The sequence below is a fragment of the Microtus ochrogaster genome, chromosome 21 (assembly GCF_000317375.1).
Source record: "Microtus ochrogaster isolate Prairie Vole_2 chromosome 21, MicOch1.0, whole genome shotgun sequence".
Classification (NCBI taxonomy): domain Eukaryota; kingdom Metazoa; phylum Chordata; class Mammalia; order Rodentia; family Cricetidae; genus Microtus; species Microtus ochrogaster.
Window position 1 is genome coordinate 15,708,475 of NC_022022.1, and position 27,135 is coordinate 15,735,609.

The 27,135-nt window shown below is 39.1% G+C and overlaps 1 protein-coding gene across 1 annotated transcript in view; it reads left to right on the forward strand.

The window, feature by feature from the left end:
* Positions 1-8,290: 8,290 nt before the first annotated feature.
* Positions 8,291-27,135, forward strand: part of Dpyd (dihydropyrimidine dehydrogenase) — a 763,700-nt gene continuing 744,855 nt past the window's right edge. The window contains exon 1 of the mRNA XM_005357199.2: positions 8,291-8,442. Within this exon, the coding sequence (XP_005357256.1) occupies positions 8,404-8,442 (39 nt within the window). The 5' untranslated portion in view covers positions 8,291-8,403. The remainder of the gene's footprint in view (positions 8,443-27,135) is intronic.

Below are 27,135 nucleotides of genomic sequence, written 5' to 3' on the forward strand. Positions count from 1 at the left end.
TCCTCTCCTCTGTCTCTGTCTCTGTCTCTGTCTCTGTCTCTCTCTCTCTCTCTCTCTCTCTCACACACACACACACACACACACACATATACACACATATACTGCTAAATACTACGATTCTCTCTTAGAATTATGTGAATTGGGCTAAAATATTTAGAAAAAGAATCTGATGACATTTTCAGTAAAGGGCTGTTTTGAATGTTTGGAGAAACAAAGCATTATATTCTTAGAATGCATTGGCAATGAAAGCTATGTAAATCAATGAAACTTTCAAATTCAATAAAAACACATTGGGTATGTACATTAATGATTGTAACTATTAAATATTTCTAAAATAGTTTTCATAACCAGAATACTAATCAGAAATATATTTTTAGAAATGCTTTGGTTGACATACATAAGAAATCTCAACTTTGCACATCAACATATCCAGTGGAGTGGATACTATTGAGAAAGTACTCAAAATATTGATTCCCATTTCATTTAATCAACATATATTAAGAGCACATCCACATGATATTAGGCAATCTGTAAGCCAAGAATTCAATGATTAATAAGACATTGTCCTTGTCCTTGACCCATCTGGCTGCTGAGAGGGACAAAATGTATATGTTTGCATACAGAATATAAGTAGCAAGCAGAGATGATAAGGGACTGTAACCTATGATCTGCTTCATCCATTTATTCAAACATGGTTTTTGAGTGCTTACAATCTTCTCAGACCTGCTCTGGCTCTGAAGATGTCACATGGAGCAAAACAACCTTAGAGGACTCATTTATGCTCCTGTGATGACTCAGTAGGTACGGTGTTTGCTATGCACACACCAGGACCTGCATTGGTCCCCAGCAGTCACCTTAAAAAGCCAGGTGTGGCTTCACACAGCTTTAATCCCAGAGCTGGATCAGAGCATCCCTGTAATGTTCAGGCTCATTGTAGGGCAATATGAACAACTTAACTCTTCTTCACCCTGGACATTCACTAAAGCGCCCTTGCCAGTCCAGTATGTGAAAAGCACGCCAGTGTATTTTTTTGGCGTTGCTTTGATTATTAGTCTGTTTAAGTCAATTGTCACACTTTATCAACTGCTTGTTTTCCTTTTTGCAGTGAATTGCCTATTATGCTGCTTTATCAATTTGTGTGCTACTAGAAATCTTTTCCCTCTAGGCTTTCTACACATCATGCTATGTATGAAGAGAGTAACAATGAATATTTATTTGCAATGAAGTTTTGATAGAAGAATCTAGTAATTATTCGTGAACACTTTTATGCCTACTATGAAGTAGTTATCATGTTAGGCATGGAAAATTAAAAGATAAGACCCCTTTCAGCTGCGACTAAGGAGGTAGCCATACCTGGTGTATAGTATAGTATCTTCTGTGTAACCATAAAATCCTGCGCTTAGATCTCAGAAATGATGGGCTAAAAAGCTACTGCATATTTTACTGCATTTCTCTAGCTCTAGGATTGGAGGCAGGGAGGGAAATCAGAGACAGGTAGATTTCTAGAACTTATTGCCTGCCAGTTACGCAAATCAATGAACTCTGAGTTCAATGAACAGAACAAGACATTACAATCAGAATAAACTTTTGGTTGCTGCATGCACATGCCCACTTAAGCAGGTACATACATGAAAAACAAAAGAAGAAAAGGGAGAGGGAGAGGGAGAGGGAGAGGAAGAGGGAGAGGGAGAGGGGGGAGGAGGAGAAGGATGAAGGAAGAAGAAGAAGAAGAAGAAGAAGAAGAAGAAGAAGAAGAAGAAGAAGAAGAAGAAGAAGAAGAAGAAGAAGAAGAAGAAGAAGGAAAAATGACTCTGTTGATAAGCATCAAGGACTTCAAGGATGTTTGCTGCCAGGAAACTAAAGTCTAAAGTGCTGGGAAACTCCAGCAAATATTTTTTTTTTCAAATGACTAAAAATGTTTGAAGCTTCATGTTAGCAAACTAACATATCTATTGTTAGAGAAACAAGTTCTTCTGAGAAATGAAGTTTCTTTTCCATACTGATTAAAAGCAGAAGTCTGCATTTAAGTGTTATGCCAGTTCACAGTGGTAGCCATATATGACAGTCATTATATATACACTAGATTGGTTTCTAAAGACAATTAGGATATGATGCATGATAGGAAGAGCAGAGAATGACAGCTTCCATGCACAGAAGTCATTTGTTTTATTGGATTTCACACATTCATCCAAGTGGGTATATGAATATGTCAGTATATACAAGTTGCCACGAGAGTGCTAATTCAGAAGACAGTTTTGATCCTGTCATTCATTTCCTTTAAGAAAAGCTTTCCATTTTCTTACTGGACCAAGTTCAAAACCTTTAGCAAAGATTACAGCAGAACATAGCATGTTTATCTCTTGATGGGGGCTACACACTTACTACTCCCCTAAGGGACTTTGCCCTTTCTATTAGCTTCTTTCTAGAAATCCCCTCTACCTAACAATAACCATGACTCTTTGGCTTTGAAACCATTGTAGCATAGACCCCTTGATGCTAGCAAACTAACATATGTGTGTGTGTGTGTATTTGTGTGTTAGAGAAACAGACATTCTTCTGAGAAATGAAGTTCCTTTTCAATAGTGATTAAAAACAGAAGTTTGCATTTCAAGTGTTATGGCAGTTACTTCACAAACTTTTAATGGTTTCATCTTTATTGTTTTGAACATCTTTCCATTGATTGAGCTTCCAGATCTACTTCTATACAATCTCCCATGTCTTCTTGATATCATTATTTACAGTAGGGATTTCTGAGTAATTTATTGACAAATATTAAATACTCCACAATATCAGCAATCCATCAACTCTATGGTTGAATATTTTTTTCCTTCAAAGATGTATTTATTTTTAATTTTTACTTACCAGTGCTTTGCCTGCTTGGGAGTGTATGGAGTGCCCAGAGAAGTCAGAAGAGGGTATATTATATTTCCTCTAATATTTATAAATGGTGTGAGCCATAATGTTGGTGCTGGGGACTGAACTCAGATCCTCTGCATAGAGTAGTAGGTGTTTTTAAGCACGTAGCCAGCTCTCTAGTTATATAGGTGGTTTCTAATGTGACCACCATAGTGACGTTAGTGGTTTTCACTGTAACTACCGTGTATTAGAGACACAAAAATTTGCAATAAGAATGTGGAAGCAACTGAGAACGTTGGAATAAATGATGAGATTTTATAAGAAGTCAATTTCGATATCTAAATACATTATATACCAGCTATTTTCCATCAACTGAATGACACATAGGCGTGCCAAAGAAGCTAAAGTTCTCTGGAAAAATGACTTGAAGAAAGAAAGATACACAGTAGAAGCTTATTTGTTAGGAGGAAATATAGGGCCAGTAGCGTTAGGGAATGGTGTAGGCGGGATAAAAAGGAGAACTCAACTCCATCAAAGTCTAATTCCCTACATCCCTCCCAAGTACTGTGGATCCAGGACCTTCCACATGCCAGGCAAACAGTCTACCACTGAGGAACATACCCAACCCTTTATTTGCAGTCTTAACAAATATCTTGAGTTATTCTTTGAAGGACCTGTGTAGTTTCAATGGACCTCAAAAATGCCTTATATTGAAGAAGGTTCAATATCAACAAGTCATTTGTTATTTGCTAACATATGCAGGGGTGGGAACCTCAGTAAGGATGCGTTTCTTTAGCAAATGATTGTTTCTAATGAGGGACGCGGAGAGCTTTCAACTATCAGTACTGGTAGCAGTTGACACTGAATTTTTCAGTCTTGAATGAGGTGAGAGATAGCTGTAGATGTGTGAGGGGCTCATATCATCCACAACCCATGGCTAAATGGAACATTGAGTCACTACAGCAAGATTCTGTCTCAATCACAGAGACACATGAACTTGAGATTACGAAACAGTGAAATTCAGGAAGAAAATGTTGCAAATGCCAGTTACAGGAAATATGGCAGCTTCTGAAGATGAGACACTTAAAAAGTCAAAGGGAAAGACTGGTGATGTTTGCATGTGTGCGTGAGTGCATGCATGTGTGTGTCTGTGTGTGTGTGTGTGTGTGTGTGAGAGAGAGAGAGAGAGAGAGAGAGAGAGAGAGAGAGAGAGACAGAGAGACAGAGAGACAGAGAGAGAGACGGAGAGACAGACAGAGAGACAGACAGAGAGAGACAGAGAGACTCGGGATTTTTACTCCAGGGGATTTTTTCCGTTAGAGCAAGTTAGGTAAAGCTCCACCTACCTCATATTCACCAAACTTGTACACAGACAGTCAGTTTATGAAGCAGAGTTCTCTAGAGAATAGTGGGTGCATATGTGCATGTGTGTGTGTGTGTTTATGTGTCTCTGTGTGTTTATTAATTTGGCTTACAAAATCAGAAGGTGTATCGGTCCACAGTAGCGCTTTATAAGGTGGTGAGCCAGAGAAACCATTAGCTTCTAAATGCATGAAGCAGGACAAGAGGAAATAACAATGCATCCCTAGGCCCACTCTAGTGCTCTGGAGTCTTCCTGGAGAGTTGTTGCCATAAGGAGGTAATACAGTGTCTGACATTCAGTTGTGATGGTGGCAGCAGGAAACACAGATCCTGGTCTGGATGGAGCTTACATATGGTGGAGTATCTGCCTTTTATTTTTGTCTCAGCCAGTCCCTTGAACTTTTGAATGGTGTTATCCATATCTAGTTTAGGTTTTGACCTTCAATTTTCAATTCACATATGGTTCTAGAAATGTTATCTCAGACATATTTGGAAGGCATTTCTTTCCTCACATTTTAGAGGCATCTCCAACCAGTCAAGGTGATAACTAAGATTAACCGTAAAATACATCAGTGGCTGAGCCACAGAGCATGAGCCCTGGGAGGATTAGATTTTAAAACTTAGTATCTATTCCATTTCCCAGAACTTTGCAATTTACATAATGCATCTGCTTTGGATCAGTCTCTCACAACAAAACTATTTAGTTAGACCATGAGCTCAATGTCATTGAGTTGATGAATATTTTTGAACTATTGGCTGCATGAAGATGGACAATTTCTTCATTGTCCACAAGTTTCACTAAGCGCTACCAATACACCTGATATATTGGCATCCAATAAATAGTTTAAAAAGAATTAGGATGGAAATACATTTCTGCAAGGTGTTCATAATTTCGTGATATATGTTATTTTTTTAAAAAATCATAATACATACGTGTGTTTACATAGGAAAACTGTCCTCCACTTGTCTCATAAATATGGTCTTTTTGAGAAGGGATATTAGAAATATTTGGACCCAACTGGTCTCAGTCACTATCCTTCTGGGCAATTTGGATGCTATAAATTGGTCCTAAAAATTAGATGGAGTGAAATGGGTTCAAAATCAGTTGAAGTCTTTGACTGTGATTTTGGAAAAATAATATTCCAAAACCTGTCCAAAATTACTTAATGCTAGTATACTGGGAGGGGGGGAGAGAAAAGCATATGGAAATCTGAATTTCTATTGTGTTTTTAAATTTGTGATAGTGGATAACTTTTCAGATGTGAAATTAAAGATGAATCATAAGCCTTTCTTCTGTCTGTGGTAGTAATATTAAAATATTCATCCTTAGGTTGTAAACTATTAAGTTGAGAAATGAGCTGTCTCACCAAAGCCTACAAAAATTAATGTAGAACACCTGATATTTGACTCTGCTTCCAGATGGAGGGGCAGCTTGACAAATGCTATCATAATTTACAACTTTAAAAAGTGTGGTGTCAATGCATTTGCAAGATCTGCTTACAGCTTGAGTTATTTACAGATATAACTATGTTTAATATTGAGCGTCAGTGGCTTTAAAATAGCATTAGATTCAATCACTGATCACAGATAATATGTGTGGCCCATGAACAATGTGATTAGATGTCTTAATTAAATATTTCAGAACAAGATTATCTGCTTGGAGGAGTTGGGTCATGCTGAAGTTGTTTCTTACATCTGAATTTACTTATTAATGGTCACTCATAGAACTCTTAAATTTGCCCCCACAAAAGATATACTTAACAAGTTTCATTTGATGTGAGGTTGGGAAAATAATTACAGAAAGAAAATATGGGCATGCCATGTGTAATTTTTAAAAATAACTTGTATGCTGGTTCCCGAATGCAAAATCTAAATTTTAAAAGTAAAGGCATCAGTATAGAAGGGTAGCTATTTGAAAGAAGCAGGCACCAGAGGTAAGAGTTGAGTTTGCAGAGTGTGAAGGGATGGATAAAGTCAAATTATCTAATATACATTTATGAAAATGATGTAATGAAATCCAATACGTTGTACAATGCATGATAAAGCCAGACAAAAATATTGATTGCTATCTGACAATATTTACATTGCGATGGTTGGCAAACCAAGCACTGAACCTTAGTGATTAAATTGAAGAGTAAATCATATGTGATTATACATATCAGGTATATGCATAAATGCAAATATTGGCCTAAGGAAAGAACATAAATCATGTGTATTTATATGTGTGCACATGTGTAGAAGATGTGTACATCATTCCTCAATATATGAACATGTGTGCATTTTCCAAGGTACCTATGATTATGTATGATGTCAGGAATGACTTCAGATGGATCGTGGTATTTTGGAGGTAAAGGTATGGTACTGAGAGCTGCAGGTGCGTGTAGCCATAGACTATGCTCCTTGAATAGGGAAGTCGTTAAGTTGAGCCCGAAATCCCTTAACTAATACTGTGACTCATTCTCAACAACGAAGTGAAAATAAAGTTTCCCCAAAGAACTGCTTAGTGTGCGATCTACTGTTCCATCAAGGAGCACATCTCGTATGTTTCAAACACAGGCAAGGAACAAAATGTTCGGTAAACAGCCAAATCAGTCACTGGTCCTGTTTACCTGGAACTTGCATCTTAAACAGAAGCTGTACAGCAAATGACTCACATGTGAATAAGCAGGCAAACAAAACTTGACATGGATATTCAGAAGAAAACAGGCTGCTGTAAACTAGAATGGCAGAGACCGGCAGGTTCTGATTTATATTGGTGGAGGGCGTGTCTCAGAAACTTGAGAGTGAACGGGAAGGCAAACAGTGGCTTGTGGGGCAGAATGAGACAAAGCAGAGATGAGTGGAAGGATCAGAGCAATACTTAGTGAATGAGACACAAGTCAGGGAAAGAGTGACCCAGTGAGGCGGAAGAGGAGAGGAGCAGGTGGCCGTGAGGTCAACAAGTGAATGAGACTTTATTTGTTATTTGTTTCCGAGTTGCATGGCCACTGGAAAAAGCTCATATCTTGTGTGTAGGGAGCAAGGGGTTAACTTATACTTCGAGACTCACTCTGGATTTCAGGAAAGTTAACCGCAGAAACTGTTGTTACACAAGTGGCCCACTGACTCATGATCTGGTTGGGATGAAACATCCTGAGAAATGGGGAAGGATTAAACCAGTGAGTGGCAACCGGGAAGTAAAGGGTGACTCTGGGCTTTCTACTTAACCCTCTAGTGTTGTTTTGTTGTTGTTGTTTTGGTTTTGATTGTTATTTTTTTATGTCAACATGTGATTCAAAGGGAAATACTACCCAGCCACTAGAAGTTTTAAGTTCTTAAAGGTGGTTTGTGCTGTAAGCCCTCTCCAGTCACTCAAGGATTTCCTCCTTACCCTGTACCACAGATACCTCTCATGACAACTGGGATCTCAACATGTGGGTCACCGCCCCTTGGGGGGGCGTCTAACCACCCTTTCATAGGGATTGCCTGAGACCACTGGAAAACACAGATGTTTACGTTACAATTCATGAGGCTAGAAAAAATACAGTTATGAAGTAGCAATGAAAACAATTTTATGGTTGAAGGTCACCACGCCATGAGGATCACAGCATTAAGAAGGTGGAGAACCAGTAGTCTACAGGCGGCTCTGGGTTCGGGACTGTGGATTTTGATGTCCTCCTGTCTTCTTGCTCTCTAGGCTCCCCAGACTCCAATGTAGCTTCAAAATCCTTCTGGCTTATTTGCTGATAGCCAGAGGAATATAGATAGAGATAGTCCCTGGTCCCGGGAGAATTTTGGACGGTCCTGTTGTTCTTTAGACTGTGCTTCTGCACGTCGTGGGCTCGGAGCGTGGAAGAATATTAAACACGCACTTGTTTGATTTTAGTTCTGGGGATCTCTAATATCTGCACCAGACTACCAAGCTAGTCCTTGGCTGGTTAGGGAGCATAGGCCAGCACAGCCCAAAGTTCGCTCTAACAGAGTAAGGGAGTCTGGAAGCAACTGGACAGGCTGTGAGGAGGGTCTAGAGCTTTGCCCCGCCCCGAGGGCGTGTCCTCTGTTGTCGCCCCGCCCCCACCCTCCTGCCTTGGCTCGGGCAGTCCGTGCACCAGCTCTGGGGCAAGCCGAGGTTTCGGTGCCTGACTGAAGGCTGCTGCAGCTAACACAGGGTCTGCGAGCGTGAATCTGTGGTCGGGGAACGCTGCCATGGCGGGGGTGCTGAGCAGAGACACGCCGGACATTGAGGTACCGGCCCCGGCCCCGGGGTGGGAGGGCCACGGAGGGGCGGGGGGTCTGGGGGCGCGCCCGGGGAAGAGCAGGTGACTCTCGAAGTTTCCTCCTGGGACATTTGTGGGACAGGAGGGACGCGGCATTCCGAGACCAGGACCTGGTCACTTCGTAGAAGACTTAAAGGTAGCCACCTCTCTCTTCCCTAAGTCACAGTGACCCAGAAGGTCCGAGTTCAGAGGCATGAACTCCAGGACACTGGAGCGCTCCTTTTCTCCCTTGCGACCCTCCTTTCCCTCAGTGGCGTTGGGGGACACCTACCCAGTGCCCCCACCTACAATAGCTGAGCGCTGCTGTCTGCAAAAGTGGAGGGTAGAAATCCAAGATCCAGGCCGCTGTCTCTAGCTGGGCTGGCCAAGGTATTGTTTACGAGTTAATTTCACATTTGGAAGAACGGAACGAAGTACAGAGGACATTGGAAAGTGCCTCCTCCCCGGAAAGAGATACAAAAAACTGCCCTGTTCTCTCTCAACAATGTTTGATTTTTTTTTTTCTTGTAGTCTGTTTCTGCAAAAAAGCTCATCGTTCTGCGAATAAGTTCCAACCTGAAAGGGCAAAACCTTTCTTTTGAGTTCTTGTAGGTACTTTTGTGTAGGCATGCTGAGGGAAAGATGGAGTTGGAGCCTGATTTTAGTCACACTGAATCAAAGCTTTGTTTCTCGGGTTTCTGTTCTGTTTTGTTTAGGGTTTTTCTTCGAGATAAAAACAAAACCAAACTCCTGTAGACTATTTGCGCTTTCTCCTCACCCCACTTCCCTTCCTTCCTACCTCCCCGCCCCCAGCCTTTCCTCCCATCCTCTGGTGTGTTTCTTTAGAAACAATACACTTTCCCCCTTTGTTCCCTTCTCTTGAATTAAGTTTCAAACCACCTGTTTGCAGGATAACTGGTTTTGTCTATAGTTTGCCTCTGTCTCTGGTTAAAGAACCTTTATATACTCCTAAAGGGAAGCCCATAGTGTTTTAAAAGACTTCCTTTTTTGCCTTTGAAAAATGCGTGTTACTGACAAGAGCTAAAGGATAACATGTAGACTTCTCTGTGTAGATTACTTACCACTTTTCTTCCTCGTTTCATTTTTAAATATTGAGTCATATGATTGATTTAATTAACTATTCATGTGTGTACAGGGCACAGGATACCATGTCTGACTAAAGTCATGGTCCTCTAACTTTGATATAACGTCCCTGGCACGTTTTTGTTGTTGTTAGACTAGATCAGTTAGCATACCTCTGGCAGCATCCAGGCTGTGCGGATTTCAGGAATCAGTGTCAGAGACTAGATGACTTTTGGCTTCCAGCTGTTTCATTTCAGAATGGTGTTTCAAGCTCAGCTGATATCATTCTTTATGTTTCTCGTGCATCTGTCTTGGAAAACAGTGTTTACTTGGAGAAAGTGAAGCTGGTGAGACATTTTGTCCATTTTCATTGTACAAGCTTTATCCAGGAATATGTAGTCACTCTGAGCCCTCCCCCTCCATTCAGCTGAGGGTAATCTTACTCTGTGGCCAGTCAGCCTGATGTACCTTTTTAACCTGGCATGGCGGCACTCACCCTTTTGTGAGCCTCTTTTGTGTTGTTCAATGTGTGCTCCACGCTCTAACCAACAGCATCTTTTATCACCCACAATACTTTACTCTTCCTTCAAAGTAATACCTATGATTCATGAGCTATAAATACCATGAAAGAGCATGAAATTAATCATTAAAATATAACACAGTGAGGAAAAGTACATTAAGCCCGGAGGAACACACTCATACAGAGAGATGCCTCTGCTAATCGTATTAATTCACACTGAAGGTTTCTTTGTGTTGAAGAATCAGAATAAGTTATGAAGGCTTAGTTTTCTGTCAAATTCAAAAGCTTTGCTGAACACATTTATTAAAAGCCATCTTGGGGAGAATGTTCTGATGGTGATCATTGTCTTTGTCTCAAATACATGGAGAAGGAGGCAATTTAAATATGGTGTGAAATAGATGGGGATCAGAACACGTTGACAAAGCACTTGATTGGTAAGAAAAATAGAGATGGAATGGTGGCCACCCACTGCAGTAGTGATTTCATTTTCCCATTGAGCTACCTATAGAAGATGGTTTCAAAATCAGACAAGAAATATCTTGTCAAGTTACCAAAGTCTTCAAAGTTGTATTGTGTTTCTGTGTAATTTTTAGCCTCAAGCCTGTATTACGTGTGAGCGGGAAGGGTGGTGAACGTTGCAGAGAGGGAGCTCTCTAAACTGCATCTGGAATATTCCTTGGGCTGGAAGATTGACATAGGGTGTGCTATTTGATTGTGAGCCTGTAGAATCAAGCATTGCCATCTTTGTTGAACTTGTAGAAATGGTACAAGATACCAAGTTGTCTTTTGCTGTTGCATGGCTGTGGCTCCCAGCCTGGCTTCTGGAGCTAACTGCTGGGATTGAGGCCTAACTTTGCTCCTCTTTGGCTGAGTGACCTTGATCCTGTTACCGAGCTCTCAAAGCTGAAAGGAGTGTGGGAAATAATGATGTGGTTAGCACTGCTGCAGGTACACAGTTTCCTGTCAGGACAAAGGACCAACATTAGCAAATGAATGGGGGAAAGGATGTTATTATCAAAAAAATCACTTCCGACAGATAGTACTTCTAAGTGCATTAACAGTAACCACATAGTTTAAATACCACTTTGCTTTCCTCTTCGGATACAGTCGAAACGTTGAAAAGCAGGACTTTTAAATGCAGGCTTTCCTGGGAGAGTTTTAAAGTAGGTGAGAATTGGCCAATGGTCACTTTCCCTGACCTCAGCAATAATTCCGCAGTATTTCTTCATTTGGACTGACTCACCAGCCAATATGATGTCAATATCGGCACATCTAAAAGCAAGGAAAAACGATTATTCAGAACTTCACTTTTGCTCAATATCCTGCTTCCCACTCCCCTTTGAAGATAGTTGAGAAGGAGCAAGGAAAGCACATAGTTAAAGTTTTTAACCACTTATAATCATTTTGGTATTTACAGCCAAACTGTTATTGCTTACTCCTCTGCCACCTCCACAGTCACAGCTGAAAGCCCTTCCCTTGAATTTACCACGGAGTGAGTGTCCAGATTTACCCTGAACAGAAGAAAAGAATTCCAATCTGCTGGACACAAAATTGAATGCACTTGGAGTCAAATCCAAATGGTTTTTGAGTTACTGCTCCCCTGTCTTCCACTGAGCTGAGAAGACAATGGAGAACCTATTATACTTATTAGTTAAGAAAATGATGTTTTAAAATGAACACTTTGAAAAGTGGAAATGTAAGGAAGGTCCTCTTTTAAAATCAAGAAAACATTCAAAATTGGCAGAAAGAGCTAAATATATTTCAGTACAATTTTATTATAATTGCTTCTGCCACTTGGGAGGAAAAAGGAGTCAAAGGAGAAAAATCAGTATTCAACTTTATGGAAGTTGTGCATTCTCTATTTATTTGATTCATAATTTGTTTTAGCAAGTATATAATATTCCTTTCCTCTTTCCTGGTTTTACCCACTGGGCATTACAGAGCTTATGGAAATGCAATTGAGTAAAGTTTTTAAAGCTTTTTACTTAAAAACAAATGAGTTTTAGTTGTGGAATATGTACCTTTTTTTCCTCCAAATTTTAAACTGTTCTGTGGATCACTCTTATTTTTGAAGAGTTTCTTTTTGTAGGGAGTTTACTTGAGTAGGACAAACACATATATCTGCTTATCTGCCTTCAATGATAACTAGTTCCATTTATGTTTGTTTGTGTGTAACATACTGCCTGTTTCTGTAGCTGGGCATGTTCACAAGTCTTTCCACATATTGAAAAATAAAATATCTCTTGCCCACGTATTCAGAGAATTGATTTAGTAGTTTATTTAAAACTATAATATAAATGATGAATAATGAATCTTTCAGTGGGAGATTTTAGATTGGGTCTAATAACTCTCAATAATAGCATATAGAGTTGATTGGTTACCTAACTAAAATGTACAAATTCAGTAGTTTCCTTTCATGTATTCTGGAGGAAAATCTTTATTTGAAAAGCTGATTGATAATGATAAGAAATTAATGAGAATGCTAAGATTCAGGGTCTAATGCTGAGGAAACATGGTCTTTAAATAACTACACAGTGGTTGTACATACCATCCTATCAAAGTCTGTATGAACAGGCATTAACAAGACTGAAAGCTAGGCCTCCCAATCGAGTACAGATGTGTCGTCATCTGGGAGATTTCAAAAGCCGAAGTTCAAGGATGTTGGAGGGTGTGCACAGAAGGACAACAAGACTGTAAACGAAGGTTGTCCTAAAATGCCGTAGCAAAGTACAAAGAGAGCTTTGGCATGGTCCAAGCTTCACTGTAGTCAAGGAGGAGCCTGAAGAGGAGAAATGGTCAATTTATTGTTTTTTCCCAGTGACTGTAAGGATACAGCAATAGCTACGTCTAAAAGATCTCCATTTCTTAAAACCGTATGGAAGGACTGGGGAGACAGGTCTGTGCTGGCTGAGAAAGAAGGAGTACCCAGCATGTAGTTAAAAAATCTGCACTAGGGAAATGGAGATGTGTTCTCCAGGTTCGTTGGGTAGCAGTGAGAGATTCTGACTCATAACACAGGATGGAAGTTTGCTTTTTAGAAGAGCACTCAAGCCTGGCCTTTAGCATCACACACATGAACAGATACGTACATGCACACTCACACACACACACACACAACATATGTCATTTCTATTCTACACTAAATAAAATGTGTAATCAGACTTTTGTTGTTAGTGGCTTTATTTGTAATCAGGAGTTTTATCTTCAAATATGACATGTTTACTTTCTGAATGTTTGCTGTTATTTGCTCTTAAGCGTCTTTCTCAAGACGGAAGGTGGTTTCTGGCCTCACACATCAGTAATGTGGGTCTTGAGAGTTATCCTGGAGTCAGTTGTGCTACCGAGATAACTTTGAATAGCTTCATGTAGTTCCTCTAATAGATGACCACTTTTGCTTTTGTTATTCTTCATTAAAATACTGCTTTCATAGGTACGAAGGGCCTGCATTTAAAATAAGAAATAACTTTTATTTTAGTACAGTTGTCTACTAGTGTTTGGAACTAAGAAATTTTGTATGACTTTATTTTTAAAAATGACAACATTTATTCAATAGTTACTATTTGAAAACAGCATCATATTAAAAAATAGTTAGTTAGAACTTGTATTCAAAATGTAAGCTGTTAAACTTCACATTGACTTTTACACTTTTAGTATTAAATATATTTTATTCACTTAACTATCACTAAATAAGAACAAAAAATCTATGAGAGGATCAGAAGTAGAAAGATAATTAACTTCATATATTTAAAGTTATACAATTATATATACAATTATAACTATATGTAAGTTCATCACGTTGCATAACCTTTGGATCTTGTTAATTTTGGGATATGATGTTTTGTTTGTTTTCAATCTTTTTTATAGTGAAATAAAATAAATAAATAAAAATGATTTTTTATATTGAAAAACACCTGGCTTCAAATCCTGGTTCTGTTATTTCCTTGGATAATTATGCCTTTATTTATTTCTTTGTCTGTCCTTTTGGTTCTTGTTTGCTTGTTGTTTTGTTTTTTTCAGACAGTGTTTTCCTAAGTAGTCCTGACTGTCCTGGGACTCATTTTGTAGACCAGGCTGACACTGAATTTAAAGTTCTATTCACTTCTCCGTCTGGTTGCTGGGAGTAAAGACTGGTGCCACCACTACCTCCTGGTCTCTCACTTTCATAGCCTGTCCTTTCTTCATCATCTGGTTAGAACTGATTTTGTTTATTTCCTTAATAAGGGATATGAAGATTAATGAATAAAATATCTCCACATATTACATAACATGAATGCATTTAAAATGGTAGTAGAGGGGCTGGCGAGATGGCTGAACATGTAAGGGCCCTTGCTGCCAAGCCTGACAACTTGAGTTCAGTCCTGGACCCAACATAGTGGAAGGAGAACCAATTTACACACACACACACACACACACACACACACACACACACACACACACACACACACACTAAATTAATTAATCAATTAATTAATTAATAAAAACCAAAATGGTTGTGCATGTTAGCTACATAAACAGTTTTTACAGTCATTTGGATAGATTTCCAGACATGTTAGAGACTTGTCTTCTTTGTAAGCAGGTATTTGAGAATAGAATCTAGATTGTGTGAGGGAGGGGAAAGTAATGAAATTCGAAGAATTACTAGGAAGGCTCATTGTGGACCGAGGCGTGCTGCAGGAATGTGTTATGAGAGTTGCTGAATACGAGTTTTTGATGGAATGGTCAAATTAAAGACTCTTGTTTGTCTTCCTTGCTACTTTCTGTATGCTTCTAATCCTATCTTAAATCCGGCCCTCTAGTGTAGGCCTTGGGGAAGGTAAAGGAATTACACTGCAGAGCTCATCTACGCAGAACTGGCAACATCTAAATGGTGGAATGAGACTGAAATTCAGGACTTGCCTCTTTTCTTACTCCTTTTATTTTTTCCAAACTATCACTTACATATGGATAAATTCTTCAGCAGTTTTGATACTACATCAAAGCTGATAAATGGGTAAATATTATTTTCGGATGCGCAGTTATTGAAAGTTTGAAGCAATCTGATGCTAATTCTCTTTCTAAAAGAAACCCATACAACTGAAACATAACAAGATATCCTGTGTAGTAAATACAGGATTTTTTTTCTAGGCAAGCACATACACTTTAAGATTTTTTTTTTCTGGATTTTCAAGTATCTGTGAGCATACCACACTTGTTTTTGATAGTTGTTTTAACTCCTGGGATGGATTAAGCTAGAGGTCAAACTTTTTTGTTCCAAGACATTGTGTGAGTACTCTTTCTTAACAGTGACTCAGGTAGCCTACTTTTAGTATACATCCTGGTAATTTTCTTGGAGAATTTCAGCCAGATTGTGTAATGTGTTCTTCCTTCCCTCTGCCTCTATCATAATAATTAAAGAGGCTATGTGAGTCCCTATCTCCCAGGTGCTTGGAAATTGATATTATGAGTGCTTATGAATGTCCCCTTGAGGCAGTCTTGACTGGGCCACTTTGAAGAAATATCTCTTCATCAATAATTAAGCCCAGAGGGCCACTTCTCAGGGGACACACAGAAAATTACATGTCAGCTCAAGGCCTGATTTATACAGATGGAGGCCACAGATGAAGGCCTGAGTGCACTTCTACATCCCGTGTTGTTGGGGTTTGTTCTTCTGATTGCTCGTTTGTGTTGTTTTGTTTCCCCACCACTTTAAGTTGCACCCATCACCACTTTCACTTCTCTAGGAAAAAAAAAATCATTCCTTCAGTTCTGCATGCCTAGGCTAACTCATTTGGGGTTTTATTCATTGTGAAATTAAAAATGGTTTATAGTAACATGCTGAGACTTTTAAAAGTTTAGTATTTCTAACAAAAGAGCAATGTGAATGTCTTCAGAAAAACAATAGAAAAGATTGTGTTTATCTTTCTTTCTTCCTCCTTCTCTCTCTCCCCCTTCTCTTCTCTCTCTCTCTCTCTCTCTCTCTCTCTCTCTCTGTCTCTCTGTCTCTGTCTCTGTCTCTGTCTCTCTGTCTCTCTCTCTCTTTCTCTCTCTCTCTCTTGCCTTCCTTCATATCTTTCTTTTAATTAAAACAAGACACCTGGGATGGTTTTGTTCTGTAGGTGTGAACCTTTATTGTCTGTTTCTGACCTTGTGAAGGAGATCATTCAGTCACTGTAAAGGGTTTGCTGAACCTTCAGTGAATCTGCTGTTAGTCACTCTTTTAAGAGGCCAATGAGACCACTCAGTGGGCAAAGGAGTCTGCTGCCAACCTTAAGGACCTGAGTTCAATCACCGTGTCTCACCCAATGGAAAAAGAGAACAAAATCCTGAAAGTTTCCCTCTGACCTCTACATGCACATAGTGAAAAGAACCTCCTTGCATTTACACACACACGCATCCACGCACACACGCACGCACACACGCGCACAGGCACACACGCACATACACTCCCAATAATAATAATAATACATAAAAAAATTTTGTTTGAAAATATGAACTTCTGTGTAATTATATAGAGAAGGGAGATCATGTTCTGACTCTTCTGTTTGCCCATTCTGTGAGTTCACATCTACAGCTCCCCTGTTGTGTCCAGAAGACACTGTTTCCTCATAGTCTTACATCATCTCTGGTTCTTACACTTGTCCCATCTCCTTGTTCAATGCCCCCTGAGCCTTGGGAGGAAGTCATGTTTATATTTATTCCAAATAAGACTGAGAATTCTGCAGTCTTGTATTTTTTGCACCTTGGTTAGCTGTTGATCACTGTGCTAACCACCTACTGCACATAAACTTCTTTGCTGAAGACTGAGAGCTCCATTAATCTATGTGTTTATGGTAAGTCATTAGGACTTAGTTTAATGCTATGCCAACTTTTCAGAATAATAGTCGTATATTCTCTCCTTGGGCCTGTGACCTCTGTAGCCAAAGATTCTTGGCCTGAAAAATGGTGCTCTTTATGAGTTTTACCGTTGGGAGTACAATTTATATCTTATCAAAAAGTTGTTGATTAATCTTATGATCATTGTGCTACTATTGCACCAATAAATATGTCTTGTCTAAGAACACAAGGGAAGCCCAGTCCTGCTATGTGTAGCCAGAGTCTTTATAATAATAATTCATATTTTGTAGATAATGGATGATACCCTTTGTGTGTATTTTTTATGTGTGGGTTCATCTGTGTACACATGTGTTGGTGTGTGTACAAATGCCATCTTCAAGCGTTGTTTCTCAGGCACCAACTACCATTTCCGCTGTTTCTGTTATTTTTGCTGTTTTGTTTTAGAGACAAGGTCCTTTACTGGCCTAGACTTCACTGATTGGAAGGATGTCTGTCCATCCAGTCCTAAGGGCTCTCCTATATTCGCCTCTTCAACACTGGGATTATCAGCATTCTGTACCACACCTAGCTTGTTGTATGTGAGTTCCAAAGATTGAATTTAAGTCCCTATGCTGTCTCACTAATCAGTCTCTCCAGCTTCCAAATATGGCTGTTCTTATCTTGAAAATAGGACCAGAAACAGATCTCCCAGTCAGCTTGGAAAGGAGAGCAGATCTGGGGAGAAATCAGTGCTCCTGTGAAGAGAGTTCAATACCTACCTCTGACTCTTTCTCACAGTAGCTTCACAGCTTTGGGGACCTTCTTTTCACTGAGAAGTGTTGCAATTAAAAAAAAATGAAGTTATTTGTAATTTAAAAAAATTATTCAGTTTCTTTCATAGATCCTTAGGGATAAATCATTGCACCTTTCACAGCAAGAGGTAAATTTGTATGTGTCAACTTGTGTCAAACTTCCTTTTCTTTATCAAATTTAATGCTACACTGATTTCCATGATCATTAGTGAAGACTCAAAACATACTAAAAAGAAAATAAGAAATTAAATTATGACCACATAAGCTGGAGAAATGGCTGAGTGGTTCAGAGTGCTCGCTTGTCTTCTAGAGGCCTCAGGTTCAGTTTCAAAAAACATGTTGTTTTTTTTGTTGTTGTTGTTGTTTTTGTTTCTGTTTGTTTTTGTTTTGGAAGGAAGAGTGTCTTTCTCAGGGAAAGACAGAAACTGCATCCGGGTGTGGCTACTCACCCATGTTACTTATTGTCTGAACACTGTTTCTAAGTTCCAGAATGCAAAAGTATCCAGATGCAATTTTCTTGGAGAGGTGATGCAGTTTGTACTTAGTGCTTCTTAATGGAACGGAGTCTGACCTTTGCTTGAGATCAGGAAGGAACAGGAAGAATATGAGTAGGCTGCAGGCGGTTGTTTTGAACCAGCAGCATCCCTAAACCTCAGGTCAACACCTTTAATGGATAAATTACAGCGGCTGCATCTGTTCATCTTGTGTCCCAGAATGGAAACGTTCCTATTGTCTCAGACTTTGTGTTCTTCCCGTAGGACCGTTGTGGCAAACCACATTGTCAGAAGATGCTTTTCACCTAGGCCAGCCTTATATTGGAAGCAGGCGTGGGTAATCATGTGATCCTGTATCATGTTTATGCATGTGTTTTTCAAAGGACATGTGTGCCAAAGTTTTGATTATTTTTAATCTTCATAAATAATAAGAAACTATCTTTGAGTACAGATACATCTCAATGAACACACTTTTCCCCTCATAATAAGAAATTTCATACTTCTTGGGTTAATTAACACAAATAACACTGAGTTTAAGCTAAATTTTAAAGCTAAGTTTACCTCCAATTTGAGGCATATGTCTCTGATTTGAACGAGTGGAAAGTGTTTGCACAGGAAAACCCTTACAAGTTCATGGAATTTGTGTTTACCATCCCCTACCTCATTTAAACAGCAAGAAATTAAAGTGTTTCTTGTATTTGCTTAAGATCAGATATTCAGGATAGGCTCCTAGATGAGAAATTATCAGTAGTAAGTGCAATTAGTGTAAGAGCCTAAATAATTTTTTTCAAGTTGTGAATACACTCAGTCTAAGTATATAGTAGCTTGCCATGTAGAAATGTTTATAAAATGCCGTATTTTCCTCTATTCTATGTTTTAAATAAATAATTCAGTGAAAAACTGCCTCATTTGTTTAATTTGTGTTTGTTTGAATAGCGGGGCTTTTGAATGTATCTTAGTTTTGCACTCTAAGAGTTGCACCTTTATTTTAAACAGATCTTTTGGATAACACCTTCTTTTAAAAAAATACTTTATTAGTTCTTCGGGAATTTCAAACGTAAGTGTATTTTGATCACGTGCATACTCCTCCACAGCTTCTTCTAGATCCATGCCTTCTTCCATGCCCACTGAATATTGTAACCTTATTTCTTTCAACCCATCAAATCCAACTTGTGGGACCACCCACTGCCGGAGCATGGCTGACTCACCAGGAGACCAAACCCTTAGAGAAAACCAACTCACTTTTCACCAGTGCCACAAGGACACTCGTGTATAAGTACACCTGCATTTGTATACCTGCATGCACCTGCATCTACATGAGGCATCATTCCCTCAAAATAATAAAATAAGGGAAAATGAAAATACGAAACACAAATAACTAAGGCAAAAACATAGATTTTAAGAAAACTAGGCCCTAATGAATTATAAGAATCATAATAAAATTAATGCTGTTTTGGACACAATTCACCAGAAGTAACCCCAGAAAAATTAATAAATAGAGACAAACCTGTGTATGTAACCAATTATAGCATTTAATGTTTATTGTGATTTATAGTAAGTAATGTTTCATCATTATATATTTTAATTGTAATTGTGGAGTAGGGGGTAAAGAATCTAGACTTGAGGGCCTGGTGACATGGCTAAGCGGGTAAGAACACACCGTGTAAGCATAAAGACCAGAACTTGAATTCCCAGCATCCATATTAAAAGCTCGGCATATCTATATGTGACTGTAAACCCAGCATTAGAAGTCAGAAACAAATGGTTCCCGAGAGCTTGCTGCTCAGCCAGCCTAATGTGAGCTTCATGTCCAGTGAAAGACACTGTCTTGATCAATACAATGAGCAGAGAGTGACACCAGAAGACACCTGGCATCCTCCTTTGGCCTCCTACCTGCATGTGCACCAGAACATACCTCAAATACTCAGGTGCACACAACACACATACAACAAGCCCCCACTCAGGAATGAGCCTGCCAGCTATCCATTCTTCCTTCCACTTTAAAGTTCTGACACAGGCAAATAGCAGAAATACTTTGGTTTTAGCTCCTCATCTGTGAAATGGAAATAGCACATAGTACCTGCGTTATTCTTCTACTTGGTCCTAACATGGGCAAGAATGTAGTTGATGCCAGATATCAAAATATTAATAATGGCTGCCACTTGCTGCTATGATTCCAATGATCTTTCTGCACCGTTTACTTTTAAATGTATATTTTTAAATTTTTGAAAGTGCATTTATTTACCCATAGTTTTCTTTTGTCCACTCAAAATATTTATTAATTTCTTACTGTGTACAAGACAATTGTGTCACAATAGAATGATCAGCAGCAGAAAGACTTATATTCATAGTATTTGAGATGCTGTGCTTTTGAATAAACAAACCAGAATGACATGATGCAGAGTGATCTGTGGTTCTTCCTTTACTTGGTGGTCTGAGGAGTTCAGCTGAAAGGCTATAAAGATTTGATCTGAATTTTTTTGAGATTGGGATTTTGGAGCATTTTGGCTTTGGGAATTTTTGATTAGGGGTGTTTACCTGATGAACTATAGGCAAATATTTTAAGATCCACAGAATTGAAGTCTGAAATAATTCTTCTCACCAGAATTTCATGCAAGGGATGCACAGCCTGCTCCTAGGTTTCCAAAGCTGCTTATCGACAGTGTCTTATGCTTCTTGCAACTTGGCAAGTTTTCTTTGTAAAGTTTTCTTCTGAGTGCATGCTGCTTCTTAGCCTGTGCATTTAACACGGCGTGAAGAAAGACGCACATCCCGTGAATACAGTTATGATACAGAATTGAAGATGAAGCAAGTTAGCAGAAAATTGCAAGTCCTGAAAGAAAATAATTATTGCTGGGTGTGATAATACAGGATTCTAATTATGGGATCAAAGTGTGCATTGCTCTGGATGCACACTCATGAAACTTGATTGGTTTGTATAAGGTGATATCAGTTGTATTTAACAAATGATAATGAAGTTTATGCAAGCTTTGCTACCGTCTCTCTCCACTTTGGCTTTCATATGCAGTAGCTTAGGGTACTGGAATGTACTGGCCTTCTTTTTCCAGGGAGAGATGGAGAAGGGTGAGCCTGGACAAAATGGACAGGTATAGAACAAATGCAGGCACAGAAGCAGCAGAGTCGAGTTCATAAGGATGACAGCGGCTGCACACCCACTGGATGTTCCGTTCCTCTGGTGCCCTGCTTCCTAACCTGACCCCCGTCCTAAGAAATTGGGCTTGTTTCAGAAATGGTGAAAGCAAGGACTCAGGGAGCGGACATGATCTGATTAAGTCCATGGTGAGCTGGAAACTCAAAGCTCTGAATAGGAGCTCAATTTGACATGGCTGTTTTTCCAGACATTAAAATACATGATATGAAAATTAGGAATCAGAGAAGTATGTAAGCAGGGAGTCCTCTAAAAGTTACCTCATTTTTCTCTGACTGAAGGCATTCACAGATTCTCAGCAGGGTAGTTAATATTCCATTCCTCAAGGAGTCCTTCACATGTGTAAATGAAGGTGGGCGTGAAAGAGAGACTTCTAACCCCAGCCAGATGGTTGCAGTGGGGAGAGCTGGGAAAACGTCATCCATCACCTCTCAACACGGTGTCAGATGACCAGTGTTGCCCTATGGCAGGCCCCTTTGACCTTCCACAGGGCAGAATCTTCATTTGTTGGAGAGGGGGGGAGAAAAGAAAGTAAGTCAAATGATTGCTCTGTTTTTTTTTCTTTTTAATTCTACATTTCTTTCTCTTCCTTCTCTTTTAAAAGTTGATGTATATGTAACCGGGTGTCAGTTTCTCTCGATTAATAATCGTCCTTGGAAAGAGGGGACTTTGTCTTCTATATCTACTTTATATCTATAATGATGTCACTGTCAAGACAATCTGCTCATATTTGAAGACTCAAAAAAATGTAATTACAAGGGTATAATCTGAGGCTAATTTATATTAGCCTAACCTTTGGCCCCTTCGCCTCTTTAGTCCTGTACAATTTTGAATTAATTATGCTATCCTGAGGAACATATTGCATAATTATAATTCACTCTGTGGTATTCCAAACAGAAAAATTTGTCCAGGTCTTGGTTGCTTAAAATGAAACAATTCCCATTATTTTCGGCACCCTATTCAAAAATAGTATAAAACCCCATACATCTCGTGACATAAAAATAAATGTAAATTGTGTTTGATAAGTTTTATCTTTGGGGATATTTTTCCTTGGGAAATTAAATCAGACCGTGGATTCAAAGTCTCAATCTGTAACTTCCTCTGCTAAGGCAGCCACTTTGAATTGATCATGAGCTTCAAGTTCAAGATGTAGTGGAATAAAAATAACACCTGAAGAATCCTAAATTGTAATGGATCTCTGTTACAAAAGGCAGATTTACAAGTGATAAGCAAGCAAAGTTTATTATCATGCCTATCTCAGAAACTTACAGGAGACACCCAGAGAATGAGCAGCTCCCCAAGGGTTGGCTTTGGGGTTTATGCAGCATCTTCAACGAAGAACAATAAAGGTTTACAAGAGAGTTAAGAAAAAGAGAAAGGATTCGATTCGGTGTCTGTGGGTGCCGTCTTAGAGGAAAAACAAGCAAAAAGCTAACAACGACAATAAAAAACAAAACAATGTAAGGAAATTAAAGACTGATTTGCACAGTGAGTCAGTTAAGTGTATTCCTCTGGTTCCATCACCGAGGCTGAAGGGGAGTTCACTGCTTTGCAGCTTGGCTCCTCTACTTTCCCTGGTAGAAATGAAGGCTGGACGCCTTTTTAAACAAATTTTAAACATCATTTTAAACAAATTTTCTGGTTTTGTCAAGTAGAGGCAGGACAGACAGCTCTCTATCTATTTTTTTGTCTTTAGCTCAACGATGCTTCTTACAAAAGGAAGAACATTCTGGTCCTCCATCCTTGCATTACCTTTGAGGCATTATTGCTAAGATGTCATTAACTTGCTGCCCAATGACTTCCTCCAGGCATAATTTCTGAATAATCTCATTGTGTCAATAATATCTACCAACTGGTCATCATTGTAATATGTGAACGTAATAAGCATTAAAAATAAGCAATAAGTGCTCTTAAAGAAACCAATGGTTCCGTTTCCTGATTTTTTTTCCCCCGTTGGGTATTTTATTTATTTATTTATTAAAAATTTCTGTCTCTTCCCTGCCACCGCCTCCCATTTCCCTCCCCCTCCCCCAATTAAGTCCCACCCCTCCTCAGCCCGAAAAGCAATCAGGGTTCCCTGTCCTGTGGGAAGTCCAAGGAACCCCCACCTCCATCCAGGTCTAGCAATTTGAGCATCCAAACTGCCTAGGCTCCCACAAAGCCAGTGCGTGCAGTAGGATAAAAAACCCAAAGCCAGTGATCATGAGTTCACAGAAGTCATCATTGTCTTCTATGTAAGTCCGGTTTTATCCCATGCTTTTTCAGACCCAGGCCAGCTGGCCTTGGTGAGTTCCCAGTAGAACATCCCCATTGTCTCAGTGTGTGGGTGCACCCCTCGCGGTCCTGAGTTCCTTGCTCATGCTCTCTCTCCTTCTGCTCCTGATTTGGACCTTGAGATTTTTTTATGACCTGCTGGTAAGCAATGACTGGGAGGTGAGTGGTGCCTGCTTGTCAGTGTGTGGACTGAGCATCTTTTCCTGCCACTACAGAGTGATGAGGACGTGGACGAGGACATAGATGGTAGCTTATCTTCTCCCCAGAGCTCACTGGAGCTGATTCTCACCTCTGCCCATACTCTCCCAGTTCCCTTCCTAGAAACAACATCTTTGTTTAGCTTGGCCCTTTTTACATCATCTTCTGGGAAGATTCAAATGTCTGTTTAACTGTCAGAGTTTTGTACATTTTTAATTTTGTATTTGGCCATTTGCCCAGAAATCTTGCAAAACTACAGATTTTTTTTAAAGGCTGCTTGAAGTTTAAATTAAGATTTGGAAATGCTATTAAATTCTGAATTCCTTTAGGATAGTTTAAACTTTAAAAAACTGACCAATTTATGGTAATGTAAGTGAAATACATACAGGTAAATTTTAAGTTATGAACAAGTAATAATTTCCAAGGAATACTTTTAAATTGTTAATATTGATACATTTTGCAATGTTAATATATAATTAACAATAATGTCAAGGACATTTCCCCAGCCTCCTCCATGTTAATTGTTGCATGGTAGGCTAATCTGTGTTGTCATTTCAAAGTTCTGGTCATGACAGAAGCTCTGGTTTGGGATTGGCAGAATTGATAAATAATTGTGAGGGTTACACACACACACACACACACACACACACACACACACCTGTACAAGTTAGGCGTGCTTGTGAAATTATCAAGTATTTCATTTGGATCCATAGCCTACATGTAAGTATTTTCCTTAGATCCATAGCCTACATTTTTGGGATTATAGTTAATTTTATTCAAAGTGTACTCTTTTCACTACTCATATTTTCACTGTGAATCATTTGAAGGCCAAAGTAATGTGCTATGCTGTATTTTGTGAATATACATTATTGGGGCTTGAGAGATGACTTAATTCATTAAGAGAACTTGATTTTCTTATAGAAGATCCAAATTTGGTTCCCAGCACCCATGTTGGGTACTCATAACTGCTTGTAACTCCAGTTCCAGTTACAGAATCTGACAGCCTCTTCTTGATTCTGAAGCCCCTCCCTTCCATGACACACATACACACACCACAACCATACAACACATATACACACAACACACAATACATACACACAGATACACATACCCCCACATACACACGTACCACAGAATGCATACACACACACACCACACACACATACAACACATACACACCACAGCACACTACACAACATGTACACACATATATACCACACACACATATACACATACCACAGAACGCATACCCCCCCACACCTGCTCATGCATTACACAATACATACACATATACATACATATCACAGAACACATACCCCCACACACACCTGCGCAGACATACACACATACCACAGAATGCATACACACACATACACACTACACCACATACACATACACTGCACACATTATACATCACACACATATACATACATACTACAGAACACATACACACACATATAAACTGCACAGCACCTACACACAGATACCACACACACATACACACACACTATGTAACACATATACACACAATATACACCATACACACATAGACACATGAATAACAATAAATAAATCCTTTAAAAATACACATTATTTTAAGTTTTTATCCTTGCCATAACAAAGTTTACAGAACTGCATTGGCTATATAGTCTTTGCGTCTTCATCACAGGTATAAACAGCATGAATGATGCTTACAATCTATCCTGTTATATAATTAATTGGCAAATTAGTTAATTTCCATCACAGAGTCCTCCATTAATTCAAATTTTCATCTATGCCAGTCGAGTAACCTTAATTGAAAAAGCAATATCTATCATCCTTTGGGGAAAAAAATGTTTAAACTTTGACTAAATTTAAGTGCCAGGAGAGCTTATAGAAAATATGAGCCTGCTCATTTGTGGGACATCCCTCCTTTAAAAACACATAGAAAATTTACTTTTTGGATTGAAGTGAAGAATTATGAGTGCTTATTTCCTGGTTGTGTGCCCATCTAAGAAAAATCTGCACGAGGTTATCAGTTGAAGATAGCTTCTGGGCTAGGGATCAGATAGACATGTGTGTTTACCTCTTTTGTTTTAAGACCCCATCTGATGCAGATCTGTGCAGGTCCTGTGCATACCGCCTCAGTCACTGTGAGTTCATATGTGTGTTGGTTCTGCTGTGTTTAGTTTTTTTTTTAAAGATTGATTGATTGATTGATTGATTTACTTACTTATTTATTTATTTATTTATTTATTTATTTATTTATTTATTATGTATGCAGTATTCTCAGTATGTATCCTGCAGGCCAGAAGAGTGTACCAGACCTCATTTCATTACAGATGGTTGTGAACCACCATGTGGTTGCTGGGAACTGAACTCAGGACCTTTGGAAGAGCAGGGAGTGCTCTTAACCACTGAGCTATCTCTCCAGACTTGTGTTTAGTTTTTTTTTTTTTAACTTTTTGTTGTTGTTGTTTGTTTTACGAGACAGGGTTTCTCTGTATCGTTGGAGCCTGTCCTGGAGCTAGTTCTTGTAGACCAGGCTGTTCTCGAACTCACAGAGATCCGCCTGCCTCTTCCTCCCAGGTGCTGGGATTAAAGGCATGTGCCACCACTGCCCAGCTTCTGCTGTGTTTAGAAGGTCTTCTCAGGGGGGAAACAAACTGTTCTTAAAAGTAGGCCTCATGCCCATCAGTAGATGGCCAACAGAAAATGAGTTCAGTGGCATCCTTAGAGGTTCTTTTCTTACACTTTCATGATAGGGCATCTTTTTTCCTTTCTTTCTTATTTTTATTCTATTTAATTTTTAATTTATTTTACCCCACAGGTCCTTTGCTTATATATTCTGGTTTCTAGCTGTCTTTTTATAGACTTTCTGAGCATATGCAAGAGTGAGTGGGTCTTTGCATCTCTATCTGTTTCTTATACATTTTCAGGGGTTCTTTTTCTCCTGTTTGTTTAGATCATCCTATTCCAATTTGTTTGGTTTTGTTTTATCTTACTATATTTTATTTATTATCATTCTTTGGACACCTATTTGTTATCTAATGAGAGAAAGAGGGCATGGGTTCTGATGGGAGGGGAGGTAGGGAGGGATTGGGAGGAGTAGAGGAAGGGAAACACATCTTGTTTCAGTAGGAAAGAATTTTGATTCTAATAGAATGTCTGCAAAGCCTACTGTTAATAAGATGGAAGGTCTCCTCATTACATAACATAATTCAGCTTAAGTGCCTACTCAGTATGAAGCTGTAGACTGCTAAGGTGGACAAAGGTTTATGTTGACAGGGAAAATATACTCAGCTTTGAAGTGCCGACTATTTCAGAGGCACAGGCAATCTTTCAAATCTTAAAAACTGTC